This window comes from Leucoraja erinacea, chromosome 7 (genome assembly GCF_028641065.1).
Source record: "Leucoraja erinacea ecotype New England chromosome 7, Leri_hhj_1, whole genome shotgun sequence".
Taxonomy (NCBI): Eukaryota; Metazoa; Chordata; class Chondrichthyes; order Rajiformes; family Rajidae; genus Leucoraja; species Leucoraja erinaceus.
In genome coordinates, this window is record NC_073383.1 from 19,837,784 (window position 1) to 19,857,485 (window position 19,702).

A 19,702-nucleotide genomic window follows, 5' to 3' on the forward strand; every position below is an offset into this window, starting at 1 on the left:
TTTGTTTCCTGAATGGCATCTAAAAAAAATGTTCTCTTTTTTTTTTAATTTGCAGACCTGTAGAGTACAGTTTTCTTCCTTCTGTGGATCCAGAAACGGTTTTGCAAACAGGTAGCTTTTGGTAATAAATGTGTATTTTAAGATATTTTAAAGAATTTCATAATCTTATCAATTACTTTTAGTAGAACAATGTTTTTATTTACTTTGGATAACTAGGTAATTAAAATGACTAATTTTAATTTTGCCCTGCCATGTTTATTGGCACTACATTTTAGATGAGGACCACCATATTCTTCCCTGCAACCTGATTTAAACTTTGAATAAACTTTGCTGAATTCTTCTTGATTGGGATGCCAACTAATTTATTGCAGCTCTGTCATCGTACTGTCATTTGACCACATTTGGAGTATTGTGCGCTATTCTGGTCACCCCATTACAGAACAGATGGGGAGGCTTTTGAGAGAACACGGAGGAGGTTTACCAAAATGCTGACTGCATTATTAGTGTGTTTCAGGTACAGGGTGAGATTGGATAAACTTGAATTGGTTTCTCTGGAATGTCGGAGGTTAGGGGGGGAGAGTTGATAGACGTATATAAAAATATGAGAGACATAGATAGGGTAGACAATCAGGACTTTTTTCCCCAGGGTGGAAATGTCCAGCACTAGAAGATGAAGGTGAGGGGGGAAATGTTTATGGTGACTAGACAAATGACCTGTTGGGTCCCAGTCACACGGGAGGCCTGGTCCCTCAACGCAACCTATTCCCCAACGCAATATTCCACCACTCACCCATTCCCCCAACGCAACCCGTTCCCGCAAAGCAATATTCTGCCGCTCACCCATAACACATAACTGCGCAGGCGCGGATCATTTCCCCTCATCCTCAAGCACCCCCTCCCCCTCCTCTTCATGTATGGGAGGGGAGGGGCGGTGAGAAATGGGGGGATGTGTGTGGGGGGTTTGTGGGGGGCAGGGGAGGTGTGTTGTGGGAGCGTGGGGGGGGTTGTGGGGAGAGGGATGTGTGAGCAGGGGCGGGGGGGGGGTTGTGGGGGTTGTGGGGAGGGGATGTTCTGGGGGGGGGGGATGTGGGCAGCTGGGGGGTGTTTGTGGGGGGGGGGGTGGGGGTAGGGTGTGTGTGGGCGGGGATTGTGTGTGTGGGCAGGGGGGCTTGGGGGGGAGTGGTGTGTGGGCAGGGGGGCTTGTGCGGGGGAGTGGTGTGGGCGGGGGTGTTGTGTAAGCGGCGGGGTGTGTATTTGGGTGGGGGGGGGTGTGGGCAGGGGACGTGGGGGGCACAGAGCTTGTGGGGGGAGCTTGTGGGGGGGGGGGGGGGGGGGTTGGGTGGGGGGGGATTGTGAGGGCGGGGGGATTGTGAGGGCGGGAGGAGAGGTGTGTGGACGAGGTGGAGTGAGCTCGGAGAAAAGATGGGGAAGAGCCATGGGGGAGAGAGGGAAATCATGGGGGAGAGGGGAGAGGAGCCAGCGAGGGAGACCAGAGGGGTAGTGGCTGGAATTGGCGGTGCAATGGGGACTCACAGCGGGCGCTGGTCGTTCTCCTCCACCGGGATCAGAGTCTCCCCTTTCTGTTTGGCGACATCTCCGGCTCCAGGCTGGGCTGGGTCTCCGACACTGGGCTGCTTGCGGCGGGGCTGGGCTGCTTGGAACTGGGCTGGGATGCTTCGGGTTCCTCGGTAGGTCCGATTGGAAACCTCCGCCGGCCATACTGAGCTTTAGTAAAGACGTGATGGCGCAGGAAGGGGTGGACCGTCCTGAGGAATGACAGGGGAAGAGACTAATCTGTTCGGCGCTGACGGGCAGGAGAAGAGATTGATCTCGCTAACTTTTATGACATTCAACCAATCGGAACAAAACTTGGTGCAATCGGAGTATAGGAGAACGGCGAGTGAACTGGCAAAAAATCGTAGCGCTATCGCAAACCATTTTTGCGCAAATAGAAAGACTGCCAAACCGGAAGATAACAAGATCAGAGTTTTAGTTATGTATTTATAAGATAGAAGATGTGCGGGGCAAATTTTTACACAGTGGTGGGGGTCTGGAAAGCACTGCCAGGGAAGGTGGTTGAGGCTTGTATGATAGTGGCGTTTAAGGGGTTTTTGGATAGGCATGTTGAAGTGCAATGGAGGGATATGGTATAATATCTAGAACAGGCTAGTTTAACTTGCTATTATTTTCGGTACAAACAATGTGGGTCAAAGGGCCTATTCATGTGCTGTATTGTTCTATGGTCTAGATTCTATTGTTCTTGTTCTATTTTATTGTCCTGAAGATTTCTCCAGTGAAAGCATAAAGTTGCATGACAGCAAATTCTCAGTCTGTTTTTCGTTCAGTGGCTGAGTACTGTCGGAAAGCTGCAGCTATAAGCCTTACAAGAAATTATGTGCCTTTGCAAACATTTCCTTAATCAAGCTACCCATTAAATACCCTTTTACAAATTTAAACTTTCATTTTTCAGATGAATGATGTTTTGACCAATGTATATATTGTGAGAATCATGCACTAAATATTTAAATATTTTCTAACATTACACTGAAGGTCATGAACTATTATCAGAGTTACAACAACGGCGTTTCAATGGATTGGAAGGAGGCATGTCGTGGTCCCCAATGGATGATGAGTTGTTAGCTCAGCCCAAAGTAGTAAAACTACTAGATTCTCTACGAGAACAATACACTCGATATCAAGAAGTCTGTAGACAACGTAGTAAACGTAGTCAACTTGAGGAGATACAGCAAAAAGTCATGCAGGTAAATAATAATAATATCAGATATTTCAGCAAACTGTAGTGGTTTGATCTGATCTGTTGTTTACTATTTGGGATTAAATTCTACAGCCAAAGGAGATTTCTGGTTAACGTCAACCTCTATTTGTGATCCACCTATCAAATTGACTATGCTGTTAACTTGTACTCTGTCAAACTTTTTATGTAATCAGCAAATGTTAACATTGTATTCCTTGTGCCTTGTTCAAATCTCATATTTATTAAGAAGAGAAAGCCTCCAAGTTATGACCTCTCACCTTTCCATCCTTATTTCATTCTCACCTCCTCCTTCCTTAACAGGTTGCCATTTGATAGTTGAATTTCTGTTTGTACTACAATTTTTCCCCTCTGAATCATCCAATTTTAGTGGCACTTCAGAAGTGCAAGAACTGTTTACAATTTGCGGTCATTGTGGACATCTTACAAAAGCTTTCTGGATTTCCACATACACCACATCTATGGAAAGCACTTAAAGGAGAAGTTAATAGGGGTATTTACAGTGCCCTCCATAATGTTTGGGACAAAGACCCATCATTTATTTATTTGTCTCTGTGCTCCACAATTGAGATTTGTAATAGAAAAAAATCTCATGTGGTTAAAGTGCACATTGGTTAGAGTGGGGGCTAAAGGATTTTTTCAAAGCAGCAGTGGATCCCTTGGTTAGAAGACATGAAAGAGCAGGGGAGATCTATCCATACAAGCCAAGGAAAAGCTTCTGCACAATCTGTGAATACTGTGGCAGGAATCAGTTGTTGTGCCAAATACTGTAAATTTTCATTTATCTGGTGTTTGTGCATCTGGAATTCACATGCAAACTTCTAAGAATATGAAGCAATTTTATAATCATCTACTTATTAAAAGTCTGATCTTGTACGTGTGTGTATATATATATATATATGTGTGTGTGTGTGTGTGTGTGTGTGTATATGTGGTTCTTTACATCTTTCCAAAAACACTACATGGTAACGATTACATTTTTACATATTCTGATTGACATTTTTCCCCCTCAAGGCAGAGGTCACCTTAAGTGAACATTTTATGCTTTATTTCTCGACTTATTCTCGACTTATTACTGATTAAAAGTTTTAAAAAATCAAAAGACTTTGAATTTAAAACGACCGGCTTCAACTGATGACGTCACAATGGCTCTGCTAGCAGTGATCTGCTTCACATGAAGATTTCATCCTATATTTGACAAGTTACTTGTGATTAAAGCTTTAAAAATGCCAACTTTCACAAGAGTTTTACATATTCTGATTCACATTTTCCCCCCTCTTGGCAGAGAACATATTCACTGAACATTTTATGCTTTATTTCTCGACTTATTACTGATTAAAGTTTTTTTTTTAAAACAAAGACTTTGAATTTAAAAAAACCAGCTTCAACTGTTGGCATCACAATGGCTCGCTAGCAGTGATCAGCTTCACTGAAGATTTCATCTTATATTTCACCTTATTTGCAATTAAAGCTTTAAAAATGCCAACTTTCACAAGATTTTTACTGTTAAAATCATTCCTGCCAGCTTCCAACACACTTCGATACAAAGTTGCAAGACAGAAACACTCTGAACCTTTCACCTCAATGGGATTTTTCAACAAGCGGGGAAGGCCAATTGGTATTGCAGTTGGAACTGATGCGGCAGGCAGGGGAAGTGCAATTGGATTTTTTTTTTAAGTCCTCTTCTGAGGTAGGCAGGGTAATGCTGGAATCTTACATTTGGGAACGGGTTAAGTTGCGTTGGGGGAACGGCTAAGTGGTGGAATATTGCGTTGGGAGACCACACCGTTGTGGCAGCAGACACTTTTTAAAAAAAATTAGAAGTAAGTACAATAATATGGTACCATAGATACGTAGTATATATTGACATGTTACAATTCATGTACAGCTTTTTATTATTTTTATTTTAACAATAAAAAGGGGACAGAAAAAAAATAGGAAAGAAATAGAGAAGTGTGTGATATCAGAAAGTGAGAAAAGGAAGGTGAGAAAAGAAAGTAAAAAAATTCTCGTCTAATTTGCATCCCCTTTTAAAATTTTAAATGTTGCGGTTTTAGTAGTACCTTAGCACAGGATAGGTTATGCATACAAATTGCATAGCCTACATTTAAAAAAACTAAAATAGTGAACAGTGAACTTACAAAATTATGGAAAGTGTGAAAGAACACATTTTAGTTTATTTGAGTTGATACATTAGGGCAGTGCAGTTGTTGACTGATCAGCAGCAACATCCTCTTTGAAGATTTGCCACATGTGATAATCAGTAAGTCATTCATTTGATGTATACTGTTTAGCCTTAAAATATAGAATTTCAGTATTAAACATTCACATTTTCAAAGGAAGGGGAGATGACACGTAGTTCTGCAATTTATTGAAAACATTTTGCATACAATATTAGTCGGTGATGTACAGAAATCCTTTTGAGGGATGGATCCCCTTGGATGAGAATGTGCTGTATTTGGTGTGAAATGCATTGCTTGCCGAAAATCAGTAACCTTGCGTGCAAAATGCCATGTCTTACCAATAGTGGCTATAGCCACAATCACCACGCCCTTATCTCTGCCAAAAATTACAAGGATTTATCAGTTCACCCCATGCACACCTCTGATGCAGGGGTATATTCGCATCTTATGTTGTATGACCTATTGACCTCTCAAACATTACTGTAAGCAACCTAATTGAGACAATGACAATAAATTTGAATACAATACAATACAAAGCAGGATGGTTAGAGGTTAAGAAGATAAATAACTCAAATTGTTGCACCGAAATCTATTTTTTGCTTGCATCAAATGTTATATGTTGATATCTGTCAGCCACTGAATATTTTTTGTGACGTTGGCTATGAAAACACTAATGCATTAATTGATACGGTGACCGACACAATTTGCATCATGCTGTGAACGCATGCATCAGATACCATTTAAGAAACCAACACCAATCGTATCAAAAGACGAAAGATTTGCAACTAATGCATAAGCTGAAATTATATGTTCCTTATTGCACCGTCTGTGCCATACCTGTTTGTGCCACAGCTTTTTCCTTCCATTTCACTGTTTTGCATCATGATACTCAAGGCTAATGGTGTCTTGATGAATATTTTCTCACTTTAGGTTGTGAACTGGTTGGAAGGACCTGGATCAGAACAACTCAGGACGCAGTGGGGAATTGGAGATTCTATCCGAGCTTCACAAGCTTTGCAGCAGAAACATGAGGAAATAGAAAGTCAGCACAGTGTAAGAGACTGATTCTGCAACTTTTACAAAAAACTGTAGTTAGTATAAATAGATATGGGAATGTACGAGTTATGCTTGACAGGTTTTTTCTAATAGAATTCATACCGGTAGCTATAACTTCTGAACACAAACAAAAATTAACTTTGGAAAGCTAATGAGATTTAAAAATAAATTGTTTTCATAAAATATCATGCAAATACAATATGCAAGAAGTGCGTCTTTCTATATTACACAATTTTTCCATCAAAATAGACAGAACAACATGCCAGAAACCAAATAACTAGATTGGCATTCATGATTGTTACTGGTATGCTTATGAGTCTTAGCTTTGTGTTTGATGGTTGCTGAGATTCAAAATTAAATTTAAACTTAATATTGTAGTTTCGGAAACCATTTGTACTCAAAATACTTGTCAATGCTCTATGATGTTATAAAGTAAGTGATAATAGATCTCTGTTTGCTTTGTTGTCACCTTCTCTCTAACAATGATCTATTCTACAATTTCCTTGATCATCATCTCATTTGATCTCTTACACTTCCTTATTTCTGTGACATCCACTTTCCTGACTCTTAGCCTGGAGAAGGGTATTGACCCGAAACGCCAACCCCCATATAACCATATAATCATAAGTGACGCAGTAGCATTAGCTGCGAAGCTGAGTTCCTCCAGCATTTGTGTCTTATATTCTAGATGTTTGCTGGTTAGTTCCACCCAGACAATATAGGATGAGGTTACAAGTGTTTCCATTGCATTCCCCAGCTGCATAACACCAGGGCTTTTGTCACATATTTATATTGAGTATTGATTGGTTTGTTGATTATCACCTTTAAAATATGATACGTTTCATCCAGTATAGTGTGTCTTTTCTAAGAGATTGATGAGAATGATTACAAAGACAATGGTTTGCAGGTATACATCTAGATTGGAGAAACGAGCAATTTTCTAGGACCTTAAAAAAAATAAAGGCAGATTGTGTTTGATTTTTGAGAGTAGGATCTCAATGTTGCTCACCACAATTTCTTTCTCAATTTATTTACAGGAATGGTTTGCAGTATATGTAGAACTTAATCAGCAGATTGCAGCTTTGTTGAATGCAGGGGATGAAGAAGATTTACTTGAACTGAAGGCATTGCAACAACAGCTAAGTGATGTATGCTATCGCCAGGCCAGCCAACTGGAGTTTAGGCAGAATGTACTACAGACAGCTCTTGAATTCCACGGTATTGCTCAGGATGTAAGCTGCTGGTTAATGAAAAACACTTTGCATGTGGTGGGAAATGTATCAATTCAGTAACTGGGCTATTTGTGTGTTATCAATATGGTACTCGAGCCCTGAAATTCATTCCGCTAATGTTCAGTCTGACTGGTTGGAAATGAGTTCCTTAGGATTTATCTGTCACATTTCTTACTATACAATTGACAGACCTAGTCAGAATAATATGAATTGAGTTACCTGAAATATCCTCCTTCTGTGAAGCCAATGCATGGATTTTAGTGGGTTTTTTACAATTGATTTTATGTAAAAGTTCTTTTTAAATGTTTATATTTATTGTTTCAATTAATGAATATTTTGAAAAACTACTTCTTCAAACTTGAAAATTAAGTCACGTAACTGGATCTTTCACAGTTATCCCAGCAGCTAGATGGGTTACTGGGGATGCTTTGTGCCGACGTGGCACCAGCTGATGGAACTGCAATTCAGCAAACCTTGAAACTCCTGGAAGAAAAATTAAAGAGCGTTGGTAAGCGAAAAAGTTGTGTAACAATAGATATAGTCAATAGATCTGAATGTATTGAGTTCATTGATGTATGACTGAATTGTGCCATTTTACTCAATTACTTCTAGTTAAATAATGTGTCATCACATATCAGATTAATTTATCCTTTTGATTTTGACTTGAACAAATTTAAAATTAATTAAAAAATAATGTTGAATGACTGTTCTGTCAGAGACTACGTTCATGGTGTAACCTGGTATTACTATACACTGGTACCTTGCCTACCACTCATGATATGCTCACAAAAATGAGAGCACTTATAGAATCAGCCCTAAACGTGGTCATCATAGTATTACACGAAGGATGATGCTCTACTTACAACACTGCAGTGCCAAGAAATTGTTGTCATATTCTCCTCTTCCTCCTGCTCTGTTCAACTCTACTGGAAACCCAAGTGCAAACCCAGTAGTGAATCAACCCATAGTGCAGAAAAACTGCCGATAAAAGTCAGTGTTGGACAGGGTGGGGTGCAGCAGCTCAATACCAGGCTGACATGACTAGTGTTGTGGGCAAGCAGCACCAGCACACTATGGTCTTTGTCATTACCTGTTGGAGGAAGCTACTGTCTTTCCTCTCTTGCGCTACATGGTTCTTCCCAGCCCGGAGATTGCCCGGATATACAAGCTCATACATTGTGTTTAATACCACCGAGCTTCCATCGGATACATCTAGATGAAGAGCAAGATCATAGAATCCTGGTGGGTAAACACAAAATGGAAGGAAAGAAAAGTTATGGTTGCATGATTGCTTGTAAGACTTTGAGTGGGGAATATAAAGGCATTTTATAAGTTGTAGTTATGGAGATCGAACAATTTTCATTATCAACATGTGTAAGGTGAAAATATCATTACAGCAGAAAATAGTTAAATTATGCATCAAAAAAATCAGATTTTTATTGAAGGAGGGCATGCCTAGAGATTCCTTTCAACTGAAAGCTCATACAGGCTTGATCGTACAGTGATAGTAACAAATTTAATCTTAACATTTTTGTTTTATAGATACTGCTTTGCAGAATTTGCAGGACAAAGGTCAGGGTCTTTTAGACCAAATGACATCGCAAGCTCCATGGACATTTGAGAAAGACGTTTCCATTGAAAATAAAGACAATATTGAACATATTCAAGGCCTAATGGAAGATATGCAGCTTCGAAAGCAAAGGTATAATTTAACACAAATCCACAGTGGTTGATGTTCATGTTAACTTTAATGTAGTTGTGTGTCTTGTTGCTTTTTTTAATATGACTTTATGGCAAATTAAAGTCCTTGTATGTTTTTACACACTTGGCTAATTATAATAAATTAATTACAAAACGGTTTTGCGATGGTCCTTGAGCTTGGGACAACTTCTGGTATCCAATGCAGGTTGCTACAATTCCCCAGCATTTCTGATGACATTACACTGTTTCTTCTTCCACAGTTGTTGTCCATTTTGCTGTTTCAATTGTTTCTGTTTTTATTCCATGTTCTGTAAAATATTTATTTTGAGTTAGTGCTGATTGGAATAACATTGAATGTAAGCTGCTACAAATAAATGAAGCATATGCTGTAATATATTTCCAGTTAACATTACAAAAATTGAAGTCAGTCATAACATTTGATGAACCACCATCACGGGGCCTCTCTATTTTGTGTTTCAAGTACATTATTATCATTGGTTTCATGCCAGTTTCAGTTAAATTCCATGTAAATTAAATTTAAGTGTATTAGTTGGTCCAAATAAGAGAGAATAATTGTAAGATCAGCAGCTTTTTCATTTCTTTGCTTATAAACTTTGTAGATGTGAAGATATGGTAGATGTTCGGAGGCTAAAAATGCTTCAGATGGTACAGCTTTTCAAATGTGAAGAGGATGCTGCACAGGTAAGGCATTGAATTTAGTTTTATGGGTGGGTATGTACATTTACTGGGTATTAAAGTTGATGTTGGAAAGCAAAGTTTTACAGATGTTTTAAATTATGTTTCCTTTATCTCCTACTTTTTGAAAAGGCGGTGGAATGGTTAAATGAGCTATTGGATGCCCTTCTGAAAACACATATTAGACTAGGAGATGATGCACAGGAAGCCAAAGTTCTCCTGGAAAAACATCGCAAATTTGTTGATGTTGCCCAGGTATGTTTCAGATTCAGATTCAGATTCAATTTTAATTGTCATTGTCAGTGTACAGTACAGAGACAACGAAATGCATTTAGCATCTCCCTGGAAGAGCGACATAGCAAATGATTTGAATAAATAATAATAAGTGTCTGGGGGGGGTGGTGATTGGCAGTCACCGAGGTACGTTGTTGAGTAGAGTGACAGCCGCCGTAAAGAAGCTGTTCCTCGACCAGCTGGTTCAGCAACGGAGAGACCTGTAGCGCCTCCCGGATGGTAGGAGGGTAAACAGTCCATGGTTGGGGTGAGAGCAGTCCTTGGCGATGCTGAGCGCCCTCCGCAGACAACGCTTGCTTTGGACAGACTCAATGGAGGGGAGCGAGGAACCGGTGATGCGTTGGGCCAGGTGTTTGATACACCTAATGCTTTAGCTACTTTATATTCAAATAAGATTGTCTGAATCCTGCAGTTGAGTTGACTGACCAGTCAATAATGGGTGCTATCAACAAAAATAACTTAAATTTATGTAGTGCCTTTATCATGGAAAAACATCTCAAGTCACTTCACAGAGGTTTAAGGAAAAATGGACACCATTAAAGGAGGAGGTATTAGAAGGGTTAACCAAAAGATTTGTTCAAGAGGTGGGGTTTGAGAATTTTTCTTCCTCTGCTTTATGATGTACAATCAATATCTTTTGTGCCTGGACTTATCATTCTGGACTCCCATTACCAAACTTCACTATTTCTCTAAAACCTTTTTTTTTTTTTTTAAAGATCCTCAGAAAGCTAATTTCTTTAAGCAAGTTTTTGATCACACCTTCTAGTTTCCCCATTCTTCCTTTGTGTCTTTGAAGTACCTTGGAATATTTTTTCTACATTCGAGGCATTATATAGGTTCCACGGGAGGTTATTCGTTACTAGTGCAATTTAGAATTTTTATTTTGTTTGTCCTTTCAACTCTTGCTAAAAGAGTTAAATATTCTTCTGCTAATATTTTACTATATTCCTTAAGAGTTTGTTTATAATTTCAAGATTATTATTGAGTTATCCTGCTACTTTGTCACATAGTTGCTGAAAAAACTAGTCAACATTGAAAAGAATGTTTAATAACGTTGACTTTTACAAGAGCCTTTGAATTTTTTCCATATTGTTACACACATATACATGTATCATATACAATAATGAATCATTGGTTGTGTTTTTGGGCCATGATTAAAGGCAATGTGATGCGCTTGGGGATTTTATTTAAAGTTTCAGTCCATGCTGTAAAACTTGCTCTTAATGCATTGTCTTCCTGTATACTATTTGAAAACTCTTGATGAACAATATTTCTCCAAACATCTACCTGAAATTTTGTAAGCTTGCTTTGGTTGCAGGAAATGTTTGTAAACTCCCCAAAATTGTAGTGAAAATTGCAAGTGAAATTTTTAAAAAAAAAAAAAATGAAAAATCAGTCTAGAGAAAGAAAATGAAATTCATATCAAATTGAGAACCATGAACCAAAAGATTAAAACATGTTTATACAACTGAACAATGCAAAGAGGTAAAGAAAAGAACATCAACCAAACAAAAAGTGAAAATGCAGGAAATAGTCAGAACCAGCTTGTTTCTGCTGCAGTCTCTTGACAATGTACGGTGAAATCAAGGAATTGAGTTTCCTCAGTTCTACCACGCAGAGAACATTAATATTTTAATAAAGGGTTCTGGCCTGAAACCTATTCCTTTTCTACAGAGGTGCTGTCTGACCTGCTGAGATATTCCAGCATTTTGTGTCTCTCTAAACCAACACCTGCAGTTGCTTTCTACACATTAATATTTTAAATGATATGCAAATATTATTTTTTTAATGAATAAAAATATGCGGGATGATGTATGGAAATGCATTGAAAAGAACAAAAAGTGGATAAATATCTTGGTAGGTAGTGTGATAGGCGAAGAAAAATAATAACGGAATATCGACACTCTTGACAATTTAGCATATTTGAATTATGTAAGCTGGTGATTTCTAAATAACGATTCTTTAAATAAAATTATATATTTCAAAAGAGTGATCACATAAAAATGTATCTGATCCAGTTTTTAATTCTAATATTATATAAAACACAATAATATCAAATGTACCGTAAATAATGTCTTGTTTTCTGTCTCCTTCATTGATGCACTGTCTGTAGAGCACGTATGATTATGGAAGACAGTTGCTGCAGGCTACGGTGGTGCTGTGCCAATCTCTACGATGCACCACAAGGTCATCAGGAGAGACACTACCAAGACTGAACAGAGTCTGGAAACAGTTTACAGTGACATCAGAGGAACGAATTCACAGACTGAATTTGGGTTACACATTCAACTTGGCTGCTGAAAAGGCTGGTGTCTTATTTAATTTCTATCTTTGCTGTTTTGAACATAAAAATGCAATTTTGAAGGTTTTTTCTCAACCCAGTTTAATGAGTGTTGTAAAACACCTAGAAACTTTCATAAACATGGTCAGTGATTATTATTAGCACTGTCCAACTCCTCTAAGATGTCTATCTGAGCTAATTTAATTTGCCTGCATTTGGCCCATATCTCTCTAAATCCTATCCATGTACCTGTCTAAATGTATTTTAAAAGTTGTAATTGTACCTACCTGTACAGCTTCATCTGGCAATTTGTTGCATTTGCCCATCACCCTGTGTGCAAAAAAGTTGCCCCTCGGGTCCCTTTAAATTTTTCACTTTAAATCTAGACTCCCCTACTCTGAGAAAGAATCTAGAATCACCCACTTTGTCTATCCTCCTCATGATTTTATATTTGGTCACTCCTTAACCTCCTACATTCCAGGGGAAAACTTCCCAGCAGATCCAGCATAACTCAAGCCTTCCAGTCAGGTAACAATCTTGTGGATATTTCCAGCCAAATGACATCCTTCCTGTAGCTGGGTGACCAGAACTGCACACAATACTCCTTGTGGTCACCTCAAATCATGTTCGATTGTAGCATGATTCCCCAGCTCCTTTCCCCAATGCCTTAACCAACGAGATTATCTATCTTGCATGATTCAAACCCAGGTAACAAATGGCAAGCATTACAAATGCTTTCACCGCCCTATCTTCTTGTGCTGCCACTTACAGGCAACCAGATAGCTGTCCCCGAGATCTCTTTGTTCTATAACATTCTCTCAGGCCCAACCATTTACTGTGTAAATCCAGCCCCGGTTTAATTTACCAAAATGCAACGGCTTGCACTTGTCTGAGTTAAATTCCATCTGCCATTTCGTCGCCTAGTTCCCATTTGTGCAGATCAGTCTGAAGAAGGAACCTGACCTGAAGTGTCATGTATCCATTCCCTCCATTGATGCCGCCTGACATACTGAGTTCCTCCAGCACTTTGCGTCCCTCCACCCTCCAGTTCTTTGTTTCCCTTTGTGTGTGTGTGTGTGTGTCTCTCCTTTTGTGTGTGTGTGCTTCCTCTGTGTGTGTGTGTGTTTTCCCAGTGTGTGTCCCGTGTGTGTGTTTCCCCAGTGTGTGTGTGTGTGTGTCTGTGTGTTTCCCTGTGTGTGCGACGAGGTGTAAATCAAGAATAGAAAGCCGGTGTGATTGGTTTTTTCTTGTTCTGACATGAGCAATTGGGATCAATTTGTGATTCCAGACCTCGGTGATGTTAAGACTTAAATTAGTTTAACAACTGCCTTAGGAAGCTTGTTGCTTTATATGAATCAGTTATCATGCATAATGACTGCCAATTCAAATTTATGTAGTATGGAAGTGAATCACGTGAATTATTAGTCACTGAAAGTACTTATTTCTGAGTGCTAACTGATGGTCAGCATGGACTGAGTGGAACGAAGGGCTTGTCTCCATACAGTGTCTTTCAATTCATTGTATCTATTTAGTACTTGCAAACAGAGTCAACACACTTGAGAGATTGGAAAGACGAGAAATCTGGACTTTCAAAAAGCCTTTGACAAGGTCCCACACATGAGATAAGTGTGCAAAATTAGAGCACGTGGTATTGGGGGTAAGGTATTGACACGGATATAGAACTGGTTGGCAGACAGGAAGCAAAGAGTAGGAATTAACGGGTCCTTTTCAGAATGGCTGGCAGTGACTCGTAGGGTGCCGCAAATCTTGGTGCTGGGACCCCAGTTATGTACAATATATATTTTCGATTTGGACAAGGGAATTAAATGTGACATCTCCAAAGCTGGGTGGTAGTGTGAGCTGCGATGAGGATGCTATGAGGCTGCAGGGTGACTTGGATAGGTTAGGTGAGTGGGCAGATGCATGGCAGATGCGGTATAATGTGGATAAATGTGAGGTTACCCACTTTGTTGACAAGAACAGAAAGGCAGATTATTATTTGAAAATTGTCAGATTAGGAAAAGGGGAGACCAGGGTGAGCTTGTACATCAGTCAGTGAAAGTAAGCATGCAGGTACAGCAGGCAGTGAAGAAAGCTAATTGGCCATTGAGGGAGGATTTGAGTTTAGGAGCAAGGAGGTCTTACTGCAGTTATACAGGGCCCTGGTGAGACCGTACCTGAAGTATTGTGTGCAATTCTGGTCTCCCAATTTGAGGAAGGACATTATTGCTAGTGAGGGAGTGTAGTGTAGGTTCTCCAGGTTAATTCCTGGGATGGCAGGACTGACATATGAAAGAATGGGTCAACTGGGCTTGTAGTCACTGGAATTTAGAAGGATGAGAGGGTATCTTATGGAAACGTATACATTTCTTTAAGGATAGGACAGGCTAGATACAGGAGAAAAAAATACCGATGTTTGGGGAGTCCAGAACCAGGGGTCACAGTTTAAGAATAAAGGGTAGGCCATTTATTACTGAGATGAGAAAAAACGTTTTCACCCAGAGAGTTGTGAATCTGTGGAATTCTCTGCCACAGAAGGCAGTGGAGGCCAATTCACTGGATGCTTTCAAGAGAGAGTTAGATATAGCTCTTAGGGCTAAAGGAATCAAGGGATATGGGGGTAAAAAGCAGGAACGGGGTCCTGAATTTCGATGATTAGCCATCATCATATTGAATGGCCTACTGCTGCACCTATTTTTTTTCTATGATTCTAAATAAATTTCTTACGTGTCTTAAAATACCCACTCCCAGCTAGCTTGCTCTTACCAGAGCAAGAACATTTTTCTTTGGCTCTATTTTTGCAGTGTGTCAGCTAAGCTATCCAATGTAAATAAAATGATAATTCAACATTTGAATTTTTCATACTACTTTCATCTTCATTTGTTAAATTTGTGTATTTGGTTTTGATTCATTTCCACACAGTATCATAACTGTGCCTTTGCATATATTGCTGTGACATGTTTAATTTTAAATGTTTTAGTTTGCATAGTGCTTGTCCATTAGCAAATAACTAATTGATTCTTAGTGATGCACAATTGCAATGGCTTATAAATCAGGTTGGGCATGTTATTCTGGGTCCACCCGTGCTTTATCTTCACCTCCAGTAGACTGCTTGCCATTGTAATTTTGCAGCAAAGCCATTTCTGAGTTTCTTGAAGTCGCATAGCTGCAACCACTCCATTGCGCAGAGTAGTCTTTGACAGGTAGTTCTCCAGCAGCATAAACTGATAGGCTGCCCTCTCAGAAGGCCTTTAGTTTCTAAATATCTGTGCATATCTACAAACATGTACATTCACTTGTCTTTTAATTGAAGGTCTGTGATCTCTTTCACGTACCATGTGTTCACTACTCATAAACCAAGCATAGCTTGCATGAAGCAGAGGAGAGAATAAGATGAATGGAATCTAGAATGAGCTGACACACACTAGCCTGTCTTTCAAGACCAAGTACTCTGAACTGGCAACTGAAGCTTCCCAGAATGGCTGGAAGACCAAGATTTTCCCTGTCGAAGTGGGATGCAGGGGATGTGTTGCTACATCTATGACCAGGCTATTAAAGAAAATGGGGGTGAGGGGTTGCTCCCTCCAACAAGCAATCAAATCATTATCAAATTCTGCGGAAAATAGCAGCAATTGGATTTGGATCAAAAGGAAAGATAACTATTGGGCTGCAAGATGAAGACAGGAGGGTACGGAATTGAGAGTGGTGTAACTGGGATGCCAGGTAACACCGTTGAGCCTTCTGGAGATGTTGTGGGCTTATCAATGAAACGTCAAAGAAGGAGGGTGCCCACCTGATGACCCCGATGTCGTACCTACCCTACCTTTCACCACTCCAATCCCACTGCAAATAGCAAGAGTGCCGACTTATTACAGGGATTGAAACATCAAGTCCTATTACCTCTATGAAACTGCCAACCATCCATCAGCACAATGTAGCCCAGTATGTGTTTGCAGTCAAATGCACTTGAAAATACCATATTTTAAGAAACAAAAATAGAGATTCAGAAATTTTGATTTATTCCAACAAACAATATATTTCTTAAATATAAATGACTGCTGATTTACTCAGGGTATGGTGATACAGCTACTTTACTTTGTAATTAACAACCTTTTTTTCAGATACTGAAAGATAACTCCCAATTAGAGGAACAAACTGAAGCCTGGAAGGAACTTCTAGAAAAAATTGATGAAGTTGAAGCTACTGGAAAAACCTTATTAGACAGACTAACAGTGCCTGTAATTTACCCAGATGGGTAAGATATTGCATTGTTGCTATATATATATATGCCAGCAGTATCATTCACCTAAGGTGGCATTTATCAGTTATTAAACACAAAAGCATGGATGGGATAGGATAAATTGTTTTTCACTGTATGTCATGTTGTTACTTGTGGGTGGAGCACCAAGGCAAATTCCTTGTATGTGAATACTTGGCCAATAAACGTACTTACATTTTTTAACTTTGCAGATTTTTTTGTGGAAAATATTTTTCACATGAAATTCGGAATTGAAAATGCTCCAAGGTTCTTTATAATAAAGGAGAGGAAAATTGTTTAAAGGAATATAGATGGATGGTAGGTTATAATAGGTGAGCAGGAAAGCTGGAAGTTGGTTAAAAATGGAAAAACCAAGGGTTTAGAGAACATTCCACAGTGGGACCAAGACGTATAACAAATCAGCCAAATCAGGTGGTTGAAATTGCCAGATTTTGCTAGAGAATTGAAAAATACGTTGCAAATATAATGTAGGCAAATGCATGAAGCAATTTAAAGAAGTTATTACATTAATTTGCAGTTAGACAACAAATGTAGTTCATGCAGTTTTGGAGAGGGTACTTGGAGACAAATATTCATTTTCAAGAAGATCAGATCAGTGATGAAAATAACTGAAGTGACAAAAGCATGAAGAACATTTTTGAGTTTGAGATATTTGATTTGCAAAGTATATACAGTGAATAATTTATTGGCACAAGGGAGTAACAAAAATCATTTGCCTTTGGTTAATTGAGTTTGAATCAATGCAAGATGGATAATTTCAAATTCTTCAAGCATCCCAGTTTCATTCATTTTCTTTTATTTCAGTGATTCTAATTTTCAGAAATTAAACATAATATTTTAATTTTCCAGAACTGAACAGTACTTTGGAAGTCCAAGTGACATGGCCTCTACAGCAGAACATATTCGTGAAAAGATGCGAGCAGTCAGCCAAAAGAAGCCACAATCTCTAGAACCAGTCTCTCATGATAGTTAATGGATCAGTCTTTATGTTTATTCGAAGTATGGAGTCACCTTCTCAGTGCAACACTCGGATGCTAAAATTTGTTTTTTGTATAATGACACCATCTTATATAGGAGAGTGGATCCACAGTCCAGGTATTCATAATAAGTAAAGGATTGATAATGGACATCAAGCATTTTTTGAAAATTAAAGTGCACTATTATGCATTGAAAAATAAGGCTGATGTGCATTATATGGCTCGAATTATGATATAAATATATCTGCCATTTAGGGAAACACTGACTAAGTTCATGCATATTCTGCACATCTTACATTTGAAGCAGGCCATTGTCAACTCTGACTATCGACGCCGTATTGACGTTTGCTCCAAAACGAAAGAGTAAAATATGAGGCATTGTACTGAACTGAATTCCCACCCTCAGAGCTTTACAGTCTTTCTTGTCAACTATTAATTTGGTAGTTGGCACGAAAGCTAATGGTGCTACAAAATCTATTAAGAGTGTCCATGCACTAAGAAGTTCCCTTTTACTGTTCTTAGACAGGTGCTGTGGAACTTTTAGGCTTTTAATATACCTGTTAGTAGATGTTGATAAAATGTTTCCCTTGTAATTATGTCTTAATTTTTTTACTTTTTTTTTTCAAAGTTGCTGCTTTAGTTTGTGCCAATAAGAAATGTACACTTAATGCCTTTGACGTGTTTCTTTTTTTTCAAAACAATTTGTTTTACATATACTTATTACATATTGAACGATAATTGTGGATAAGGAGCTTTTAAAAAATATAATTAACTGTATTTGTTTTGAAAACCAATTTTAAGCAGAAATTTTGCATTGGGAAGTCAAGATTCTTGCAAAATAAAATCCAACATGTACACTGTGCATACTGATATTCTTCTCCTTCATACCATCATGAAATGGGATTATATTAATTGGAAAACCAGTAGAAAGAACATGGTTTTCAATGTTCTCAGTTGAATTGTAAATTGAGAAATAATAGGTAATGTTAAATATGGATTTAGCTGAATATGTGGATGGACAGCCTATGCAGATTGAACTGGGAGAGGAAGATTTACAGTGAGGCCCGATTTCAGAAGAACGAGATTGCTAAAAGGAAACCTCAGGCAGCCAACTTTTCATTTGTGGTCAGAGGTCTCTTGCATAAATAGAAATGGATGCTGAGAGTACCCAGCAGGTGAGTTCAATTCAATTCCAATTGCCCTTTATTGTCATTCAAACATGCACGTTTTGAACAAAATGTTGTTCCTGCAGTAAAACAAAAGGACCAGAACACACAATTAACACAATTCCACATAAACATCCATCACAGTGAATCTCCAAACACCTCCTCACTGTGATGGAAGACAAAAGTCTTATCTCTTCCCTGTCCTTTGTTCTTCTCCCGCGGTCAGGCAGGCAAACTGCAACGTCGAGGAAACCGGGGCTCCTGATGTTAAAGCCCCCGGCGGGCGATGATAAGTCCCGCGACCGTTTAAGCCGCGCTGGACGATGTAAGGCCCTGCTCCGGGCAGATTCAAACTCCTCGATTCAGGCGGGCGAAGTTGCCGTTGCGGGAGCTCCGATAATCGGTCTCCCACCAGGGACCTGCGAGAACCCGACTCCATCGTCCACAGAACCCACGGCTGAAGCTCCGAATCTCTGAAGTCGGGTCGCAGCCGCAGCGCCACCGCAGCTCCGAGATGGTGAGTCCGCAGGCTCTATGGCTGGAGCCCTCAGGTCGATTCCGGTTGGAGGCCGCCAACTCCACGATGTTAGGCCCCAACGACAACGGAGACACGACAAGGGAAAAGTTGCGTTCCCCGTTCAGGGAAGAGATTAAAACGTCCCCCCCCCCCACATATACACAGCTAAAATAAAGCCAAAAACATACTCCCAACAAGACAAAAGAAAGAAAAAAAGACAGACGGAATACTGGTAGCCATTGCCACAATGCGCCGCCACTTCACACCACCGCCATTTCTGAGCACTTAAGTTGAAACTATTAATGGACAAAGAGGTTTCTGTTTTGCTCCATACGGCATAAGCAAGGGGAAAAAGTTAGTCCCCCTGTCCAATAGTAAGTTTTTATAATATAAAAAGCATGTCAGTAATTAATGAAGTAGGTTCATATAAAGTGATGAATTTGTATCGATGGGATACCATCCTAGGTTCTGCAACATCAGTGATGCCTGTGATCATTATCGATATATTTCTTTTGTGGAAGTTGGTTATTTGTACAATAACGTAATC

General features: G+C 39.3%; 1 protein-coding gene across 3 annotated transcripts in view; it reads left to right on the forward strand.

The window, feature by feature from the left end:
• Window positions 1–18,334, forward strand: part of sestd1 (SEC14 and spectrin domains 1) — an 84,094-nt gene extending 65,760 nt beyond the window's left edge. For all 3 annotated transcript variants that reach the window (XM_055637879.1, XM_055637880.1, XM_055637881.1), the window contains 11 exons: window positions 56–111; window positions 2,551–2,762; window positions 5,887–6,009; window positions 7,050–7,244; window positions 7,638–7,752; window positions 8,787–8,946; window positions 9,566–9,647; window positions 9,774–9,896; window positions 12,049–12,240; window positions 16,338–16,471; window positions 17,345–18,334. In XM_055637879.1, the coding sequence (XP_055493854.1) occupies window positions 56–111; window positions 2,551–2,762; window positions 5,887–6,009; window positions 7,050–7,244; window positions 7,638–7,752; window positions 8,787–8,946; window positions 9,566–9,647; window positions 9,774–9,896; window positions 12,049–12,240; window positions 16,338–16,471; window positions 17,345–17,468 (1,516 nt within the window). In that variant the 3' untranslated portion in view covers window positions 17,469–18,334. The remainder of the gene's footprint in view (window positions 1–55; window positions 112–2,550; window positions 2,763–5,886; window positions 6,010–7,049; window positions 7,245–7,637; window positions 7,753–8,786; window positions 8,947–9,565; window positions 9,648–9,773; window positions 9,897–12,048; window positions 12,241–16,337; window positions 16,472–17,344) is intronic.
• The last annotated feature ends 1,368 nt before the right edge of the window (window positions 18,335–19,702 follow it).